This window comes from Diabrotica virgifera, chromosome 6 (assembly GCF_917563875.1).
Source record: "Diabrotica virgifera virgifera chromosome 6, PGI_DIABVI_V3a".
Lineage (NCBI taxonomy): Eukaryota > Metazoa > Arthropoda > Insecta > Coleoptera > Chrysomelidae > Diabrotica > Diabrotica virgifera.
This window is the reverse complement of record NC_065448.1, coordinates 27,236,698-27,256,689: the sequence shown is the minus strand read 5'-3', so window position 1 is coordinate 27,256,689 and position 19,992 is coordinate 27,236,698. Positions and strand designations below refer to the sequence as shown.

General features: G+C 32.6%; 1 protein-coding gene across 1 annotated transcript in view; it reads right to left on the bottom strand.

Moving 5' to 3' along the window:
- Positions 1-4,537: 4,537 nt before the first annotated feature.
- LOC126887392 (zinc finger protein 235-like) overlaps positions 4,538-19,992 on the bottom strand; it is a 72,027-nt gene continuing 56,572 nt past the window's right edge. Inside the window, exon 3 of the mRNA XM_050654895.1 lies at positions 4,538-6,078. Coding sequence (XP_050510852.1) covers positions 5,009-6,078 — 1,070 coding nt within the window. The 3' untranslated portion in view covers positions 4,538-5,008. The remainder of the gene's footprint in view (positions 6,079-19,992) is intronic.

The following is a 19,992-nucleotide window of genomic DNA, read 5'->3' as shown; positions in this document are numbered from 1 at the left end:
ATCATTATCAAATATTTAATTACTGTCAATGTCAACTTTGATTGGGTTGCTGAAAACATAATTGATTACAATTATGAGATTAATTGATTAGTTTATCAATTATGTTAATAATTGTCATGTTAATTAGTAATTAATTAATCAATTATGTTAATTATCATAAGTTTTTTATTCCAGATGTTCTAAAAGCAGCCATAATAGGCTATTGATTATGTACTATAGAAAGGAACTACAACGTTAACGGGGTTTTATCATTTCATATGGTATGGTCAATGAATTTCTATATATGAAAAAACCGCGGAGTGCTACCATTTAAAGGGGTGCGTTTTGAGAAATTGGTGAATTAGTCCCTGGGCACAGGTTACATTAGGGTGAGTTCTATGCACTTTTGGTACAAACACGTCTACATAAAAATTGTTCCTGGTTAAATTTCCTATCTAAATATAACTTTTTAAAGTCAAAGATACTTTTTTTTACAAAAATATATTCAAAAGAAAAAGCACAAAGAAAACCAAAAGAAAGAGATTTTGTTTTTTGTCCCATAACTTTTGTCCACGGGGATATAGGTATAGGCATTGCTTTATAGAAAAAAAACTTACATATTTTCTCTTTAAAATGATGTTTGGTAGAGGTCATTAGGATTTAAAGTTTTCGAAATATGATTTTTCAAAGTTCGCCACTCACAGCAATTTTGGGCAATTTTCCTTGTTATTTCGTAAATATTGTTCTGTAACTTTTTTCTACTAGTCCAGGGCCCATCTGTTTTGAGATGGACGTTGAGAGGTGACTCAAATTTTTTTGCAGAAGTTGCTTGAGAATAACTCAAATAATAATATTTGAGTTATCCTCCCTCTCAAAAAGGTCCGGAACATTGTTTAATTAATCAAAATGTCAAAAAATGAAGGAAAAGTTCGATTTTTTTCTTGGTTTTTTGATTATATCTTTAAAAGTGTTCATTTCCGAGAAAAGATGTACTGACTTAAAAGTTGCGTAATTAAATTTCCTACAATATAAAATTGGTTAAAAATTTAAAAAATAGTCAGCCTTGTTGCAAAATAGCAATAATTGCGAAAAAATCATACAAAAACAAGTATTCGCATTTTACGTTTTTCAACCATTTATGCTAGACTTAGCACCTTCATATTTCACCCAGAAAAACTTTATGATACAGTAAAACAATACTGTAAATTTCATTAACATTGGTTCAATAGATTTTGCAATCCAGCTTTCGCAAAAAAAATTCATTTTTTCAAAATGTTACAGGACTGAAAATAAAGCAGATAGCAAGTTGAATTTTTTTTTGCTTATAGAAGTATACTGTACCTTTCATTTTCAATTTGCAAAATTAAAATCGATTAACTATCACGGCGTCAGGAATTTTTTTAAATAAACATTAATTATTGGTGCTACGCGCAGGACAGCGGTGTTCGATTCACACAAGTTGATTTCCACCAAAATTTCTTCCAATCTTTATCTAATATATTATTTTCTAACTCAGGGGCGTCATTTGATAGGGGGCAGGGGGGGCATTTGCCCCCCCCCCCTGGCCCTGAAAATTACTGAAATTTACAAAAAATAGATCAATTTTGTATTATGTTTGCATATAAATGTATTGTATATATGCTTGCCCCCCCCCTATCAAAATTTCAAATGACGCTCCTGTTCTAACTCTATATTTTGTTGTATTTTAAAATTTTAATTCTACAAAAATCAAACTAATTTTATTATTGTTTGTGAAATACTGTTTAAACAATTGCATATGTTTAAAAATAATAAACTTTTATTCTATAAGTTAACATATATGAACAAAGAAAGTTTTTGCTAAAAAAAGTGTTATTTCAAAGGATAGAGTATGTGTTTTTATTTTGCAATAAACAAATTTATTTATTTATATCGAAATGTAATAAAAATTAAAATGTATCAATCATTATCAAAGGTCACTGGAATGACCAATCAGAGCAAACTATCCGCTGTCCTGCGCGTAGCACCAATAATTAATGTTTATTTAAAAAAATTCCTGACGCCGTGGTAGTTAATCGATTTTAATTTTGCAAATTGAAAATAAAAGGTACAGTACACTTCTATATGCAAAAAAAAATTCGACTTGCTATCTGCTTTAGTTTCAGTTCTGTAACATTTTGAAAAAATGAATTTTTTTGCGAAAGCTGGATTGCAAAATTTATTTTGCAAAATCTATTGAGCTGATCTTATTGAAATTTACAGTATTGATTTACTCATAAAGTTTTTCTGGGTGAAATATGAAGGTGCTAAGTCTAGCATAAATGGTTGAAAAACGTAAAATGCGAATACTTGTTTTTATATGATTTTTTCGCAATTATTGCTATTTTGCAACAAGGGTGACTATTTTTTTAATATTTAAGCAATTCTATATTGTAGCAAATTTAATTACGCAACTTTTATGCCAATACAACTTTTCTCGAAAATGAATACTTTTGAAGTTATAATCAAAAAACGAAGAAAAAAATCGAATTTTTCCTTCATTTTTTGACATTTTGATTATTTAAACAATGTTCCGGAACTTTTTGAGAGGGAGGATAAATCAAATATTATTATTTGAGTTATGTTCAAGCAATTTCTGCAAAAAAATTTGAGTCACCTCTCAACGTCCAAATGTACCAATATTTTTACGGATGCGCCCTGGTCTATACGTAACTTTAGGCATATGCAATGGTACCTGTAAGAGGAACAGAAATCAATTAGCTTTGAAATGTTCTACTGTATAATGTTGTACGACTTCTTTTAAAGAGGTTATCTTTTTCAAGATTTTATACTTTTAACGAGTTTTTATATTTTTTACGATTATTTTTTAAATTTCCCATTATAACTATTTTTTCTACATTTAGGTATATAATATATAATAAAAAGAGAAAGCTTATTCTGTTTACTTTAAAATGGTGTATTATAAAAAATTCTAAGATTATTTTTGAATAAGATATGCTTTTTCAAAATGTACTAAGTACTTGCAACGATTTTTGATTTTAGGATTATTTTTTAAGTTTCTCATTATAACTTTTTATGTGATTATGTGTTATGATTGTATCTTATTTTTTATAAGTAATACTTTGGATCCGCTTGACTCGGCCGGGAAATCTTCAAAATATGGATTAATTCCAATATTTACTGTCAAAGCTTCTGCACCACAAGATTTGCTTGAAAAAATAGCATGTAAATGTACCAAAGGATGTACAAAAAACTGCGATTGTAGGAAGATAGGAATTAGTTGTTCAATATTCTGCAAAGGGTGCATGTGCATGGGTACTAATTGTGGGAACTCTAAGATAACTGGGGGGTCAGAGGAAGATATTGAAGCTAATGCTAACGAAGAGATGAACTTTGATTTTGAAAATTTTTTAAATGTCAACGTTTAAATAATTTTAACTAAAGCGATGTTTCCTAAGTCTAATGTTTATGTAATTTTTGTAAAAGAAATAATTTTAAATAATACAGTTAAAAAAATATCAAAGAATCACTCGGTTTCCATTATTTAAATATAGATGATACACCATTTTAAAGAACAGAAAATAAGCCCCCTTTATTGAGCAATATATATTATAGTAAGTATATTCATGTACACGAACGAAAAATTTATAATGAGAAATTTAAAAAATAATCGTAAAATATGAAAAAAAATAATATTTTTTTATATTAGGTATTATATAATATATAATGTATAATATAATATTATGTATACAATATATACTATATTATATAACAATATTATTTTATTTTTTATTATATTATTAAAAATGGCTAAAAGTATAAAACTTTGAAAAACCATAATCTCTTTAAAAAAAGTCGTACAACGTTATGGAGTAGACCATTTTAATAGTAATTGATTTCTATTCCTATTACGTGTACCATTGCATATACCTAAAGTTACGTAGAAAAAAGTTACAGAACAATATTTGCGAAATAACAAGGAAAATTGCCCAAAGTTGCTGTGAGTGGAGAACTTTGAAAAATCATATTTCGAAAACTACAAATCCTAATTACCTCTACTAAACAATATTTTAAAGAAAAAATATGTAGGTTTTTTTTCTGTAAAGCAATGTCTATACCTATATCCCAGTGGACAAAAGTTATGGGACAAAAAACAAAATTTATTTCTTTTGGGTTTCTTTGTACTTTATGTTTTGAATATTTTTGTAAAAAAAAGTATCATTGACTTTAAAAAGTGATATTTAGATAGGAAATTTAAGTTAAATTTCCTATGTAGATATGTTTGTACCAAAAGTGCATATAAGTCACCCTAATGTAACCTGTGCCCAGGGACTAATTCACCCCTTTCTCAAAAACGCACCTATTTAAATGGTAGCACTCCGCGGTTTTTTCAAATTTAGAGTTCCATTGACCATATAATAAAATCCCGTTAACGTTGTAGTTCCTTTTACCTATCTTATTTTGAATATAATCAATAGCCTATAAAGCAGAAAAGAACAAACAAAAATTTTTTATTACAACTTAAATTATAATTTTAAAATTATGCGTTAATTTTGGAGCGCAGTTAGGTAACTGAATATAAAAAGAATTCAACTTTTTTTTATTAACAAAATATTATACAAAAAAAAGATCATTTCCTGTTTGACTTTTTTCTAGTGTGCACTCTCAAATGTCCTTTCAAGTGATGTGCTTCACTAAACAGCTTAAAACACATTTCACACGTGTGAGGCTTTTCTCCAGTATGCACTGTCAAATGTCTTTTTAAATTACCTGCTTCACTAAATTGTTTAAAACAAACGTAACACTTGTGAGGTTTTATCTAGTGTGTACTCTTAAATGTTTTTTTAAATTGCCCGCTTCATTAAACTTCTTAAAACAGATTTCACACTTGTGAGGTTTTTCTCCAGTGTGCACTCTCAAATGTGTTTTTAAACTACTTGCTTCACTAAACTGCTTAAAACAGATTTGACACTTGTGAGGTTTTTCCCCAGTATGCACTCTCAAATGGCTTTCCAAATGTCCTACTCGACTAAACTGCTTAAAACAAATTTCACACTTGAGGTTTTTCTCCAGTGTGCACTCTCAAATGTGTTTTTAAGTTACCTGCTTGACTAAACTGTTTAAAACAAACTTCACACTTGTGAGGTTTTTCTCCAGTGTGCACTCTCAAATGTGTTTTTAAGTTACCTGCTTCATTAAACGGCTTAAAACAAATTTCACACTTGTGAGGTTTTTCTCCAGTGTGCACTCTCAAATGTTTTTTCAAATCACTTTCTCGAGTAAACTGTTTAAAACAAACTTCACACTTGTGAGGTTTTTCTCCAGTGTGCACTCTCAAATGTGTTTTTAAACTACTTGCTTCACTAAACTGCTTAAAACAGATTTGACACTTGTGAGGTTTTTCCCCAGTATGCACTCTCAAATGGCTTTCCAAATGTCCTACTCGACTAAACTGCTTAAAACAAATTTCACACTTGTGAGGTTTTTCTCCAGTGTGCACTCTCAAATGTGTTTTTAAGTTACCTGCTTCATTAAACGGCTTAAAACAAATTTCACACTTGTGAGGTTTTTCTCCAGTGTGCACTCTCAAATGTGTTTTTAAGTTACCTGCTTCATTAAACGGCTTAAAACAAATTTCACACTTGTGAGGTTTTTCTCCAGTGTGCACTCTCAAATGTCTTTTCAAATCACTTTCTCGAGTAAACTGTTTAAAACAAACTTCACACTTGTGAGGTTTTTCTCCAGTGTGCACTCTCAAATGTCTTTTCAAACTATGTTCTAGACTAAAACGCTTAAAACAAATTTCACACTTGTAAGGTTTTTCTCCAGTGTGCACCATCAAATGTGTTTTTAAATTACCTGCTACACGAAACTGCTTAAAACAAATTTCACACTCGTAAGGATGTTCTCCAGTGTGTACTCTCAAATGTGTTTTTAAATAATGTGCCTGACTAAACTGCTTAAAACAAATTTCACACTTGTAAGGTTTTTTTCCAGTCACAACTTTTACATTTTTATTTAATGTTTTTTCTTCCACATGTTGATTCATATAATTTTCCTCCTGAGATGAATGCTCAATTATTGTCTCTATAATTTCCATCTTGTTCCCTTGGAGACAACCTAAAAATCAAACAGACTATAATATAAACATTTGAGTGCAAGGGAAAATAAATGTAAAAATAAAGAAAGGTAATACGGTTAGTCCTGTCGCCAGGGGGGGGGGGGGGGGTACAACGGCCTCCTTAATTCAGATGGACTTACCCAAGTTTTTTTTATATATTTTGACCCGTAGAATACGAATTTTTTGGGTAACAGTTGATCCGGATGTCGATAAGATTGTTATAGACAAAGAACTTGAGGAATTACATAACAGCGATTTCTCGCAAAACAAAACATCTTTTTGTATTTTTTGGGTCATTTTAAGCAAAAAATATTCCTACAAGTTTTTTCGTAGAATGCATAATTTTCGAGATAACCGCGGTTGAACTTTCAAAAAATCGAAAAATTGCAATTTTTGAACCCGAATAACTTTTGATTAAAAAATAAAGTAGCAATTCTGCTTACCGCATTTGAAAGTTTAAATCAAATTATATCGGTTTTAGTAATTTGCATTGCTAAAAATTATTTTTTTATTGTTAAACAAAGCTATAAAGACATAGTGTTTCCCTTGTCTAATACATGCGTTTTAACGCATGCTACGTAGAAATTGCCTCGCTTGCACTTGTAGCTACTCTACCTACTCGTTCGATTTTAAATGAGAAATCATTGAAAACATCACTCACGCACTAGGTGTTTATAGCTTTGTTTAACAATAAAATAATAAATTTTTAGCAATGCAAATAATCAAAACCGATATAATTTGACTTAAACTTTCAAATGCTGTAAGCAGAATTGCTACTTTATTTTTTAATCAAAAGTTATTCGGGTTCAAAAATTGCAATTTTTCGATTTTTTTAAAGTTCAACCGCGGTTATTTCGAAAACTATGCATCCTACGAAAAAACTTGTCAGAACATTTTTTGCCTAGAATGACCCAAAAAATACAAAAAAATGTTTTGTTTTGCGAGAAATCACTGTTATGTAATTCCTCAAGTTCTTTGTCTATAACAATCTTATCGACATCCGGATCAACTGTTACCCAAAAAATTCGTATTCTGGGGGTCAAAATGTATAAAAAAAACTTGGGTAAGTCCATCTGAATTAAGGAGGCCGTTGTACCCCCCTGGCGACAAGACTAGGTATGCGCCAAATAAACAGTACCTACTAAAATTCGTATGCCTCAAATTTGTATGTGTCAGGCACCGATACGTACGTACTGATAGTTTGCGAACGTCGGTATAAGGTTTGGGCATGTCGTGATAATGTTAGAGGTGCTTCAGAATGGTGCTCAGGTCATTTTCGGTCATACGGAAAAGATCACAAAAACCGTCCAAGCTTAAAATAACAATGTTTTCAGCAGGACGGGACAATCTGTCACACTGCCAGGGAGTATCTTCGAATACTGCGCGATCATTTTGTGAGTTTACACCAGTTAATAGGGAAAAAAATCATCGATTTCACGTAAAAATGTTAAACAGGGTTTTGAAGGTTTTAAACGCTAGATGAGGGATAAATGATGATAATTCCGTGAAGACGTACAGCTAATTTTTCTTCTTCTTTTTTTAACAGTTACAAAGAATGAAAAACTCAGTTTTTTTAATATAAAACGTTTTTTGTACATTTTAGAAAAAAATGTTTTAAATAAATATTGTAGACCTTAAAAAGTTCTTTAATTTGGTGGGACACATATTGAAATATATAAACAGTTGACCGAGATACTTATAAAAAACTCTCATTTTTGCACTAATTTTTAAATATTAATAACTGTATTTTTTGCAGAACGATATTTAATTTAACTACTTAAATTATGCCAACTAACGGGTTATTTCAGTGTGCTAAATTTCAACAAGATCGACCAAATAGTATATAAGTTATTCAATTTGTTTATCCCAGAGAGCAATTGTTTAAACACCTGTTCTTGCTCTAACAGTGACTTTAGAGATATTTTACAAATCGAAATCGATTATTTGACTTTAATTTTAAGATGTATTGAAAAATTTTTAAGATTTTATCAAAATTGTTATTAAAAAAACCGTCTGAAAAGACCCTACTTTTTAGGTTATAAACAATTAAAATAACTTTGACAGTTTTTATATTACACGCTCGTATGTAGGCTCACTGAAAAGCTGGTGAAAAAATACACATTAAAATAATAAAATGGATTTTATATGACTAATAGAAATCAAGTTAGATTTTTTTTTCAATTAATCATATTTCCATTGTTTATAAACATTAAGGGCCGGTTGTTCGAACGCTAATCAAAAATGATCATTATCAAATATTTAATTACTGTAACAACTGTCAATGTCAACTTTGATTGGGTTGCTGAAAACATAATTATTGATTACAACTATGAAATTATTTAATCAATTATGTTAATAATTGTTATGTCAATTGATTAACTAATCTCAGTAATTAAATATTTGATAGTGATCATTGTTGATTAGCGTTCGAACAACCGACCCTAAGAGCTGCAAATTGGATAAGTTGTTTAAGAAAATCTATATTTTATGACCCACTTCATAGATTGCGTATACAGTGAAAAAAATAAAAAGGCATGACTCGGTGAACTGATGGTACTCGTGAACCACCGCCAACAAATGTGAAGGTGAAAATAGCTTCGTTTTATTTTTTAGAATGGAATCTCAATTTGCAACATGTTGAAAAAATTCGCAGTTTAATTGCTATTACTTACTTTAATTTTACAATAATTTCGTAAGAATTACTTATATTTTACTAATTAAATTATATTATTTATATAAATATACAATAATAATTAACTCAGGCCCAGAAATTAAATTGGTTAAAAACACGATCTTATCCATAAAACACAAAATATTTTTAGCAGTTAGTAAAAATAAAAAGCAAATGATTCAACTTTTATGCGCAGAGCTCAACAAATCTGGGTACCGAACTAAAGTAGTAGATGAAGATGCAGACGTATTAATAGTGCAGATAGCTCTTTACGAACATACATATGAACCTGACAAAACCGTTGTATTAATAATAATGATACGGATATACTGATAATATTGATGCAACTCTCTGGCTCCGGACAATAACATTATATTTTGAAAAAAAAAGGCGAAAAGGGAAAATCTATCTATTATAGTTGTAATAGTTTTAAACACTCTCATCTAAGAAAATACGTTGGATTCTTATATATTTTTACTGGGTGTGATACAACTTCCTCTTTTTTTTAATCAAGGAAAATTCAAGTTAGTAACTGCATCGTCAGAAATTTTATATCTGATAAATATTTTTTATGATGAGAATGCTAACAAGGAGGACATCGTGAAAAACGGATGTGATCATTGTTGCTTTGTATTCTGCTGCAATTGATGTTACATATAAAAAACACAATAACATATTGACATTAAATATATATATATCGGGTGTTCTACAGCATTCGCCGTTTCCCGCATCCTATTCGCCATGCTTTTCGGTCACGAATATCTTCCTCGTTGAGTTGTCTACTGTTCATTGCTTTCTCTACATCTTGTATCCATGTTCTCTTCGGTCTGCCTCTTTTTCTTCTCTCGGGTGGTACATACTGGATCATTTTCTTGGGCCATCTTGTTGGTCCCATTCTCTGGACATGCCCGTACCATATTAATCTTTTTTGTTCTATTCTGTCTATAATATCCTTTTCTACTTCCATTCTTTCTTTTATTTCTTCGTTTGGGATATGCTGCAGTTTAGATATTCTGCAGCTTCGTCTAAGCGCGTCCATTTCTAAAGCTTGAAGTCTTTTATTTTGTCGGTCTTTTACTTCCCACACTTCCGAGTTGTACAGGACAATTCCTTCCACGATAGTTTGGTAGATTTTTTTCTTTGTCTGATTTTGCAGTCCTGTACTCCACCAAATGCCATTTAGCTGTTTTATAGCTTTTCTTCCTTGGCTTATTCGATATTCTATATCTTGATCGCATGTGGAGTTTTTGTCAAAAATTGAACCTAGATATTTAAATTCATCACATCCTTTTATGTATTCCCCTTCTAATTCTAAGTCTTCAGTATTACCTCCGACTACAAGGTATTCAGTTTTCTCCATGCTCATTTCCAAACCCCATTTTTGGTACTCCTCTTTCAATTTTCTAATCATGTAACTGGCGTCATCTTTATCAGCAGCAATCACAACTTGGTCGTCAGCAAATAGCAACGTATACAAATAAGAATCTCCTACTGGTATCCCCATTGTTTGGCATTTCCTAGTCCAATATTTTAACACATGTGTAAGGTAAATTTTAAATAAAGTGGGCGACAGACAGCATCCCTGCAAAAGGCCTTTCGAAGTTTCAAAGGTATTTGAAAGTTTCGTTCCAATTTTAATTGCTGTTGTTGCATTAGCATAGAGATCTTTTATTGTTTGGATGTATTTTCTATTTAAAGTGGTTTGTTGTAATACCTCAAACATTTTTTCTCTGGGAACGGTATCGTATGCTTTTTTTAAGTCTACAAATACCATGTGAGTTTCTAGATTTCTAGCAGAACGTTTTTCTAGTAATTGCCTTATGCAGAAAATGTTATCTGTGCATGATCTACCTGCCCTAAATCCACTTTGTTCTTCGGAATCTTGCCACTCCTTTTCTATCCGTTTCTTTATTATTCGTCCGTACAGTCTTCCAACTGAGCTGGTCACACTAATGCCTCTGTAATTATTACAATTTTTTCTACCACCGTTTTTGTATATAGGGGTAGTTATGGAGTTTTTCCACTCAGAGGGCACGCCACTATTGCCTGAAAGGCATCCGTTGAATATTTCAACTAAAATTTCTTTTGCCTGTGTCGTGCTGTGCTTAATGAGTTCAATTGGAATACCTCCAGGACCAGGAGCTTTATTGTTTTTCATTTCTCTTAACGTTAGTTCTAGTTCTTGAATAGTTATATCTTCTAGTTGTTCCAGGTTGTTTGGGGCGATGATGGTTTGCCTTACATATTCCTGTCTATTCTCTTGCAATAGGTTTCTAAAGTATGTTTCCCACTCGTTTATACTTATAAGGGATATCTGGCATCTTTCTTGTACGTTTTGTCTTGTATTTGATATTGTTCTCCAAGCTTCTCTGCTTTTTGTTCCTCCCATAAGAGTGTCTATTTCTTCACATTTCTTCAGCCACATCCCTAATAGCACACGACGTCCTTTGGACGTCCAAAATAGGTCCATTTTTGGTCCTTACGTCCATGGACTATAAACGGACGTCCTTTGGACGTCCCATGTTGGACGTCCTTCGGAAGGAATAAATATGGACGTCCTTTGGACGTCCGACGTTGGACGTCCTTCGGACGGAATAAATATGGACGTCCTTTGGACGTCCGACGTTGGACGTCCTTCGGACGGAATAAATATGGACGTCCGACGTTGAACGTCCTTTGGACGTCCATACTGGACGAAATACGGACGTTTTATGAACGCTTATATATTTTATATTGGACACATTATTACGGGATCAAATAGCAAAATAATTCAATAAAATATTAACTTACGCGTTAACTTTACGTTAATGAAATACAGTCAAACCTGTCAGTAACGGCCACTAAAATGAAAGAACTATTGGCTGATATAGAAAGGTGGCCGTTATTGCCAGTTTTTGTAGTCTAGATATACAGTAAAACTTGTGTTACTGGCCACCTGTACTAACGGCCAGTTTAAAAATTCCCCAAACCAATTATATTTAGACTACAAAAACTGGCAATACCGGTCACCTTTCTATATCGGCCAATAGCTTTTTCATTTTTAGTGGCCGTTACTGACAGGTTTTACTGTAATTGGTTTGGGGAATTTTTAAACTGGCCGTTAGTACAGGTGGCCGGTGTTTGCAGGGGGCCGGTAACACAGGTTTTACTGTAGTTTAAATCGAAAAGATTAAATCTTAATTCAAAATTGTATATACAATTATTACAATTATAAACTATATATAGTTTAATATCCAAAACATGTTTTTGATTTTATGTAATGTAATGAAAATCTTATTTGTAAATTATTGGTTACAAATGTTTAACAATAGAAAATATTCAAGAATAAATAAAATAAAAGTTTAATCCTAACAACACAAAACATTCCAGGAATGTAGGTACTACCGTTCTATTCCGTGAACATCTATCTGATTAAATTATGGGTGGAAAGTTACCACAAGATATTCTATGAACATAGTACAATGTCTTCCTGGAGGGGTCAAATTTTCCATTACAAGATTTTAAGAGAGGCCATATACTATTCAATTTGCGTTCATTTTCAAATTTGCCGCGCGAGTATCTATGTAGCGTCGCGTGGTCATTGGTCATCAAGTCATCAATTATTTCATTTTCATCATAAGATAACCTAATTTGGTAAAAATTTTGATTGGAAAAAAATGCATCGATAAGGGGGTGAAAAATGGAAATTAGTGGCTTTTTTTGCTGTACTCAACTGTACTGTTTAGTATGCTAGTTTTGGCTATGGCTGGATCTCTTAAACAATTATGTAAGTATTATAAAATCCGTTTTCAATTTTCTTTATGAAACGAATCATTTATGCATGTATTACCTGTAAATATTTTGATTTTTAATTGTAAAGAATAGAAAAATTACCGTTCATTTTAATTTTTTTTAGAATCAGCTGAAAGTGGTCTACAAAAAACCAGATATATATAACCAAAATAAAGATATAAAAAGTGTATTTGCTAATTGGAAGAAACTCAACATTGTCCGTGCATAATAAGTTATTACTTTATAAACAAATATTAAGACCTAGGAATGGAACCTGGATATAATCATCAAGAAGATAGCAGGAATCCCGACAAACAACTTAAATAAGTACAAGGATATTGAGGAAATCCAGCTCCTCGATACTACTGGGCAAACTAGAAGATTGAAGAGGACAAAGCCTTTTGAACTATTAGTTTGAGTGATAGGTGATAGTGAAAAGCAGAGCATAGTGCGTGATGTGGCTGTGTATGTTAGAATAGTGCACGATCTTGTTAGATTAGATAAGAGACGCTATCGGGTAAGCTCTTCATTTTAAGAAACAGTAGTAATTTAGGTTAAATTAAAATTGCTCATTGGTCAGTTATGACCAGATTGCTTTTTTTATGTTTGGCAAAAAGGGCGTAAGTCAGAATTGCACATTGCTAATGTTTTGATGATTTCTGGACCAGCAAAAAACTGTTGTAGACGTAAACTGTATGTACCAATAAAAAGAGCCGATTTTTCTGGTCCAGAAATCATCAAAACATTATCGATGTGCATTTCTGACTTAAGCCCTTTTTCCCAAACATCAGAGAATTGTAATGTACAAATTCTCCTATCTGATTTTTCATGAATTTTGTAGGAGACGAAAAACCATTTTTAGGATCATCTCCTGCTTTCACATGTAAATTTTGACATGTCTTGTAGTAAATAGATAGTTGAATTTACTACAAAACATGTCAAAAAATATATGAAAACAGGAGGTGACCATAAAAAAAGTTTTTAGTCTCTCTTAAAAAACTCATGAAAAAACAAATCGGAGGTATGTCACATCAGTGACTATATCCAGGGAATGTCTAAAAAATATACTTTGATGTCCCAAGAACCAAATATAACCTTTATATATATATACAGGGTGTAACAAAAATACAGGTCATAAATTTAATCACATATCCTGGGACCAAAAATAGTTTGATTGGACCTAACTTACCTTAGTACAAATGTGCACAAAAGAAAAGTTACAGCCCTTTGAAGTTATATATTAATAGCACCAAGGGCCTTAGAGGCCCATGGCTTGAAAAGTTTGTTTTTTTCTTCATTTTCACGTTTCTTTATGTACTGAGATCTTCTCTGGCTTGATATGTGATTTTTCTCCATTCCTTCCTCTTATTCATTTTTCTTTTCTGACCCTGTAACACCATTCTTTCCAAATCTTTTTCGACCTCTTGCTTCCATCTATTTTCCGGTCTTCCTCTTCTCTTTCTTGAAGCTATAGTGTAGTTTAGTACCCTTTTCGGAGTCCTCGTTTTTGGCATCCTTTCAATGTGACCTCGTGATCTAAGTCTCTGTGCCTTTATCACTCATTTGAAGTTACAAAATGAAAAGTGATTTTTTCCAATGTATCGAAAACAATGTGCTTTTGTGCACGTTTCAATTTAATTATTATTGTAGTACCTACCATTTAAACAACGTTTTAAAAACTTTTTTGCCTCTTATTGCTTTTTCGAAAAGTCAATTTTTATCGAAATATTTTGAATATTTGTCAAATCCACCACATATTTGTATATGGTTAAGTACGATTATGGAGACTTGGTAATAATATGCAAACTTATTTATGCTTTACATTTTTAGGTATATTTTGAACCATATTAAAAAAGAAGCCAGACTCGATAAAACGTGCCTTATCGAAAAAATACAAAGAGGCAAAAAAGTTTTGAAAACACTCTGTTTAACTAATGGTACCTCAGTAATAGTTTAATTGGAACATACACAACATTTGGGGGGTTTAAAGGAACAAAACCCCCATAAAATTTTTACGTGGACATATTAAAAAAGAAGTCGCAACTCGATAAAAACTGCCTTATCTGAAAAATACTAAGAAACAAAAATATTGAATTTAACTAATGGTACCACAATAATAAAATTGAATTGGAACATACACAAAAGTTTGGGAGGATTTAAGAGATCAAAACCCCCATAAAATTTTTATGGGGTGCACAAATTTCACCATAATTTTTCTTTAAGATATTCCTGCCATAATAATGCCACATGTCACATGTCCATTTTCAATAAAAAATCGCTAATAGTTTTCGATATAATCGAAAAAATCGATTTTCATTTTGTAATTTCAAAGGGCTGTAACTTTTTTTTATGTGCATATTTGTACAAGGTAAGTTAGGTTCATTTGAACTATTTTTGGTCCCAGAATATGTGATTTAATTTATGACCTGTATTTTTGTTACACCCTGTATATACAGCCCATTACGCACCACCTTAAAAATTGGGCATTTTTGATGTCTCGAATTTCCTAAACCTGTTGTTGCATCTAAGTGATTTTTTTATAATGTTCTAGCCTAGGCCCTAGAATATGTTACCTCCTTATGCTTGTCATGCACAGGGAGCTATACTGTAATATATATTATATCACATTACTATAGAGAGCGATATGATATAATATACATATATTACAGCATAGCTCCCTGTGCATGACAAGCTTAAGGAGGTAACCTATAGCCTAGGCTATAATATTATAAAAACATCACTTAGATGGGACAACAGGTTTAGGAAATACGAGACATCAAATATACCCCATATTTAAGGTGGTGCGTTAATTTCTTGGAGAAGTGTATTGTAATTTAATGTAAATAATGTAATATCCAATAATTGTAATTTGATATAAGATGAAATATAAGTTCCTTAAAAAATATATTTTTTATTTCCCACAATACATTCTCCACAGGTCTAAATATCGTCGCTAGACGTCCACCGAATGACCTTCCAGGACGTTAGATGGATGTTCAGCAGCAAGACATTGGACCAAACTGGGACATCCTATGAATGCCCAAATGACGTCCACCGAACGTCCCCTCCGACGTTAGGTGGACCTCCATTGGACGTTTGGCAACTTGGCCTTTGGACCAAAATTGGACGTCCTGTTAAGGTCCAATTCACGTCCCCTAGGACGTCCGATTAAGGTCCAATTTACGTCCGATTAAGGTACAATTTACGTCCGCTTAAGGTCCCATTTACGTCCGATTAAGGTCCAATTTACGTCCGATTAAGGTCCAATTTACGTCCGATTAAGGTCCAATTTACGTCCGATTAAGGTCCAATTTACGTCCGATTAAGGTCCAATTTACGTCCGATTAAGGTCCAATTTACGTCCTATTAAGGTCCAATTTATGTCCGATTAAGGTCCAATTTACGTCCGATTAAGGTCCAATTTACGTCCGATTAAGGTCCAATTTACGTCCCCTAGGACGTCCGATTAAGGTCCAATTTATGTCCGATTAAGGTCCAATTTACGTCCGATTAAGGTCCAATTTACGTCCGATTAAGGTCCAATTTACGTCCCCTAGGACGTCCGATTAAGGTCCAATTTACGTCCGATTAAGTTCCAATATACGTCCCCTCGGACCTTAGATGGACGTCCAATGGACGTTCGGTAGCGCGACATTTGGACCAAAATAGGACGTATAAAGGACGTTCCTCGGACGAAAACGGACGTCCAAAGGACGTCCCTAAAGTCCGTGAAGGACGTCCAATGGACGTCCATTGGACGTCCTTGTGCTATTAGGGATATTTTCTTTGGTTTTAATCACTTCTTTTTTTGTTTCCATTCTTATTCTTGCGTAGGTTTTTCGGTCTTCTGAGCAATTGGTACTGAGCCATTTTTGATATGCTTCTTTTTTTTTCCCTCGTCTTTTCTTTTAAAGAATCTGTAAACCAAGGGTGATTAGTGTTATTTGAGGATTTTTCCCCTAACGCTTCGAATGCAGCTTCATGTAAGCACTTTTTTAGCCGATCATATTTTTCATCTGCTGTTCTTGTATTAAACTGTGTATTGGTTATCTTTTGGCTCAGCCTTAATTTAAAAAGAAAGGAGATTGAATTATCTTTCAGTGCGTCGATGTTGTATTTGTACTGAGGCGGGTGTTCTTCTGTAATCTCTTCCTGGGTTTCTTCAATTTTGTTGTTCAAGATATATGGAAAGTATAGATCTGCTCTGAGTAAAAAGTGGTCAGTTCCACATTCTGCACCTCTATAGACTCGTACATCTTTCGTCACAATTGATGATTTCTGCTTCATGATGACGTAATCTATAATCGATTTCAATTGTCGGGTTGGCTGCGTCCATGTGTATTTATGGATGGATCTGTGTTGAAAAAATCCATTCGTTATCCGTAAGGAATACGCTTCACATAGTCCCACAAGTCTTGTTCCATTGTTGTTAACAGTTTCTTCGCCAAATCTTCCCACAATGTCGTCATTGATCTTTGACCCAGTTCTGGCATTGAAGTCGCCCATCATGATAATCTCTTTTCGGTTGCTGATTTTTGAGATGGTGTCCGCTAGGCTTTCCTCAAATTTATCTTTTACATCCTGGTTTGAATCATTGGTAGGAGCATATACAACAAATATTTCTAATTCTCTGTTATAGAGTTTTAGACCTACTCTTAAAATTCGTTCATTTACGTATTCCCAATCTTTTATACTTTTCTTATATTTCTTGCGTATTGCAAATGATACTCCTGACTTTGCTCTGTTCTCCTTCTTCACTCCGCTGTAGATATGAATGTAGTTTTCCTTTTGTTCCATTCCAGTTCCTTTCTTTTTTGTTTCTGTTAGAGCGCAGACATCTATGCGATTCATTTTTAGTTCTTCAAAAATATTATGTTTTGTAGAGATTCCTTGAATATTCCATGTTCCGAAAATCATCGTCCGTTTCCGTAGCCTGTTTCGTTTTCCGTAAGTTCCATCCTGGATCCGAGGCATAGCGCGTGGATTTGTAACAACTTTAGTATTTTACGGGAATGAGTTGTTAGCCCATCGCCCAACCCCCAACCTGGAGGGCTAGAATTTTCTGTTAGGGTTTTTTCCCTTAGCCGAGATATTCCATTTTTTCAGGCGCTGGAAATTCGCCTTTCACCCTCTTCCGTCTGCTACATAACGCACACCCATTGTACGCTATGCATTGCCCAGCAATCACGACAAGGACGTGGAAGTAGGATTTGTTGATTTTTCTCCTGATACTGTGAGCATCTCCCAAGGCTTTTTGTGTGGCCAAGGCTTCGGCAACCTTAACCACCCCCTAGGACTCCTTATCAACCCTTTGATCGCTGATTACGTTTTTTACAATCTACAAGAAATAGAGGGAAAAAATCTCTTAAACTAGAAAATTTGCCCTCAACAGAAGGTGCAGGTTATCAGCATGCACTTCGCGTTTATCATCAGTTACAACACTGGTTAGACAAAAAACTGGATGCTACCTAATATGGATGGAAAAAAACTGATATGGGTTTTGAACCTATTTACACCTTAGATTGTTTGATTCCTGAAGAGATATTAAAACAAATAACATGTAAATGTTCAACGGGTTGAAAAAGTACAAGATGTGACTGTAAAAAATATGGTATAGACTGTACGAATATTTGTAGAAACTGAGCGGTGGAAGAAGAGGAGAAAAAATGTTGCAATCGCGCTGCAGTCGAGTCGAGTCAGATTTTTTAGAGGATGAACTGTAACTTGCCGAGAAGCGATTTAGAAGTTATAGACGTTCACTAGAATAATCAAATTAAAATTCATAAACAATGTTTTATTTTTAAGTTTTATACTTAATTATATGAATTTATTAAAATAATATATTACTATCAAAACAAATATATAAATTTTAGTCTAATTATTGAACTTAAATATACCTACATCATTGAAGAGTGCAAAAATATTATTTATACTTATTGGATGCCTACCTAGACAAATATTAATTTAGCTTCATTAAATTAAATCATAATAAAACAAAAATTAGGCTTTTAAAAACTATTAAGGACTTTTAAATACTTTCAATTATTTCAAATAAAAAAATAAATAATGTATTGTACTAATTTATAATTATTTTATATTTATAGAAAAAAAAGATAAAGTTTATTTAATAAAATTTAAAGAATTTTTACGAAATACTTGTAAAATTCAATAACTATTATAGTAAAATTAAATCGATTCATTTTCACGGCATTTTCCAATTTTCCCGGAAGGTAAAATTTGCACAATTTTTGTTATTTTCTTGAACTAACCCAGTTAAGAAAAGAAGGTTGGGCGTGCTATGGAATTTGATAATATATTGCAGTTTTTTTCCAAAAAAAAAAGGAAACGAAGCTCTAACAGTTCCCACCTTCACTTTCGTTGGTGGTGTTTCAAGAGTACCATCAGTTTAACGGGTCATAAGTTTTTATTATTTCACTGCATATGCAATCTATAAACTGGATCATAAAATATAGATTCCCATCTATACAATATGTTGAATTTTTAACTCTTAATGTTTATAAGCAATGCAAAATTTGATTTATAAAAAAATACTAACTTGATTCCTATTGGTCATATAAAATTATTTCTTCTTTTTTAATATGTATTTTTTCACCAGCTTTTTAGTGAGCCTACATGCAAGTGTGTGACATAAAAACTGCCAGGGAGCGTTCAAGTATTACGTAACGCAGTTTGGGGGGAGGGGGTCTTGTAAAACGTTACGGCGCGTTACATGGGGGGGAGGGGGGTTCGAACAGCGCGTTACGTAACATTCTTTTTTTTAATTCACAAAGAAAAAGTTTTCCTGTATAAAAGGTATATTTAAAAACCCTCAAAAGGACCTTATCAAAACATTTTAACTTAAATGAAAAAAAACTACGAAATCTCTTTTATGTTTTACATAGACCCCTGAATTGTATTATGTTGCACCCTCACGCTCAGCTCATGTTCCGACAACAGGACAATAGTACTTATTCAAGTGAAAAAATCTTAAAATTTGTAACACAGATGAAGCACAGTAACATGTGTTTCCAATAATTAGATGGACCTGTCTCCACAACAAAAGATTAACAGCCGGTTTCCGAAACGTTATTCAAATCTCCGATCATCTAATCGGCTGTCAGATTTGATCAACTGTTAACCTGTGATGGGTTTCTCAAACGCCAATTATTGTAAAATTGCATGATCATAGATCATATAATCGATGATCTGACATACGATTTGGTAGCGATACTGTCACAATTGGCTGTTATCCTTCAAAATTTCAATTATATTAACCTCTAAATCCAAACTTGTATCTTTAGATTCTAAAGGTGCATTCTCTCTTACGTACTGTCACTTTTGTTTGGAGCAAGAATTGAACGAGAGCATTTTAAAAATGAGGCTAGGTAATGTGAGGAGAGTTGGAGATATAAAACAGTTTATTTATGATCTATAATATTTTATAATCGTATTTTTATTTTTGGTCTATATA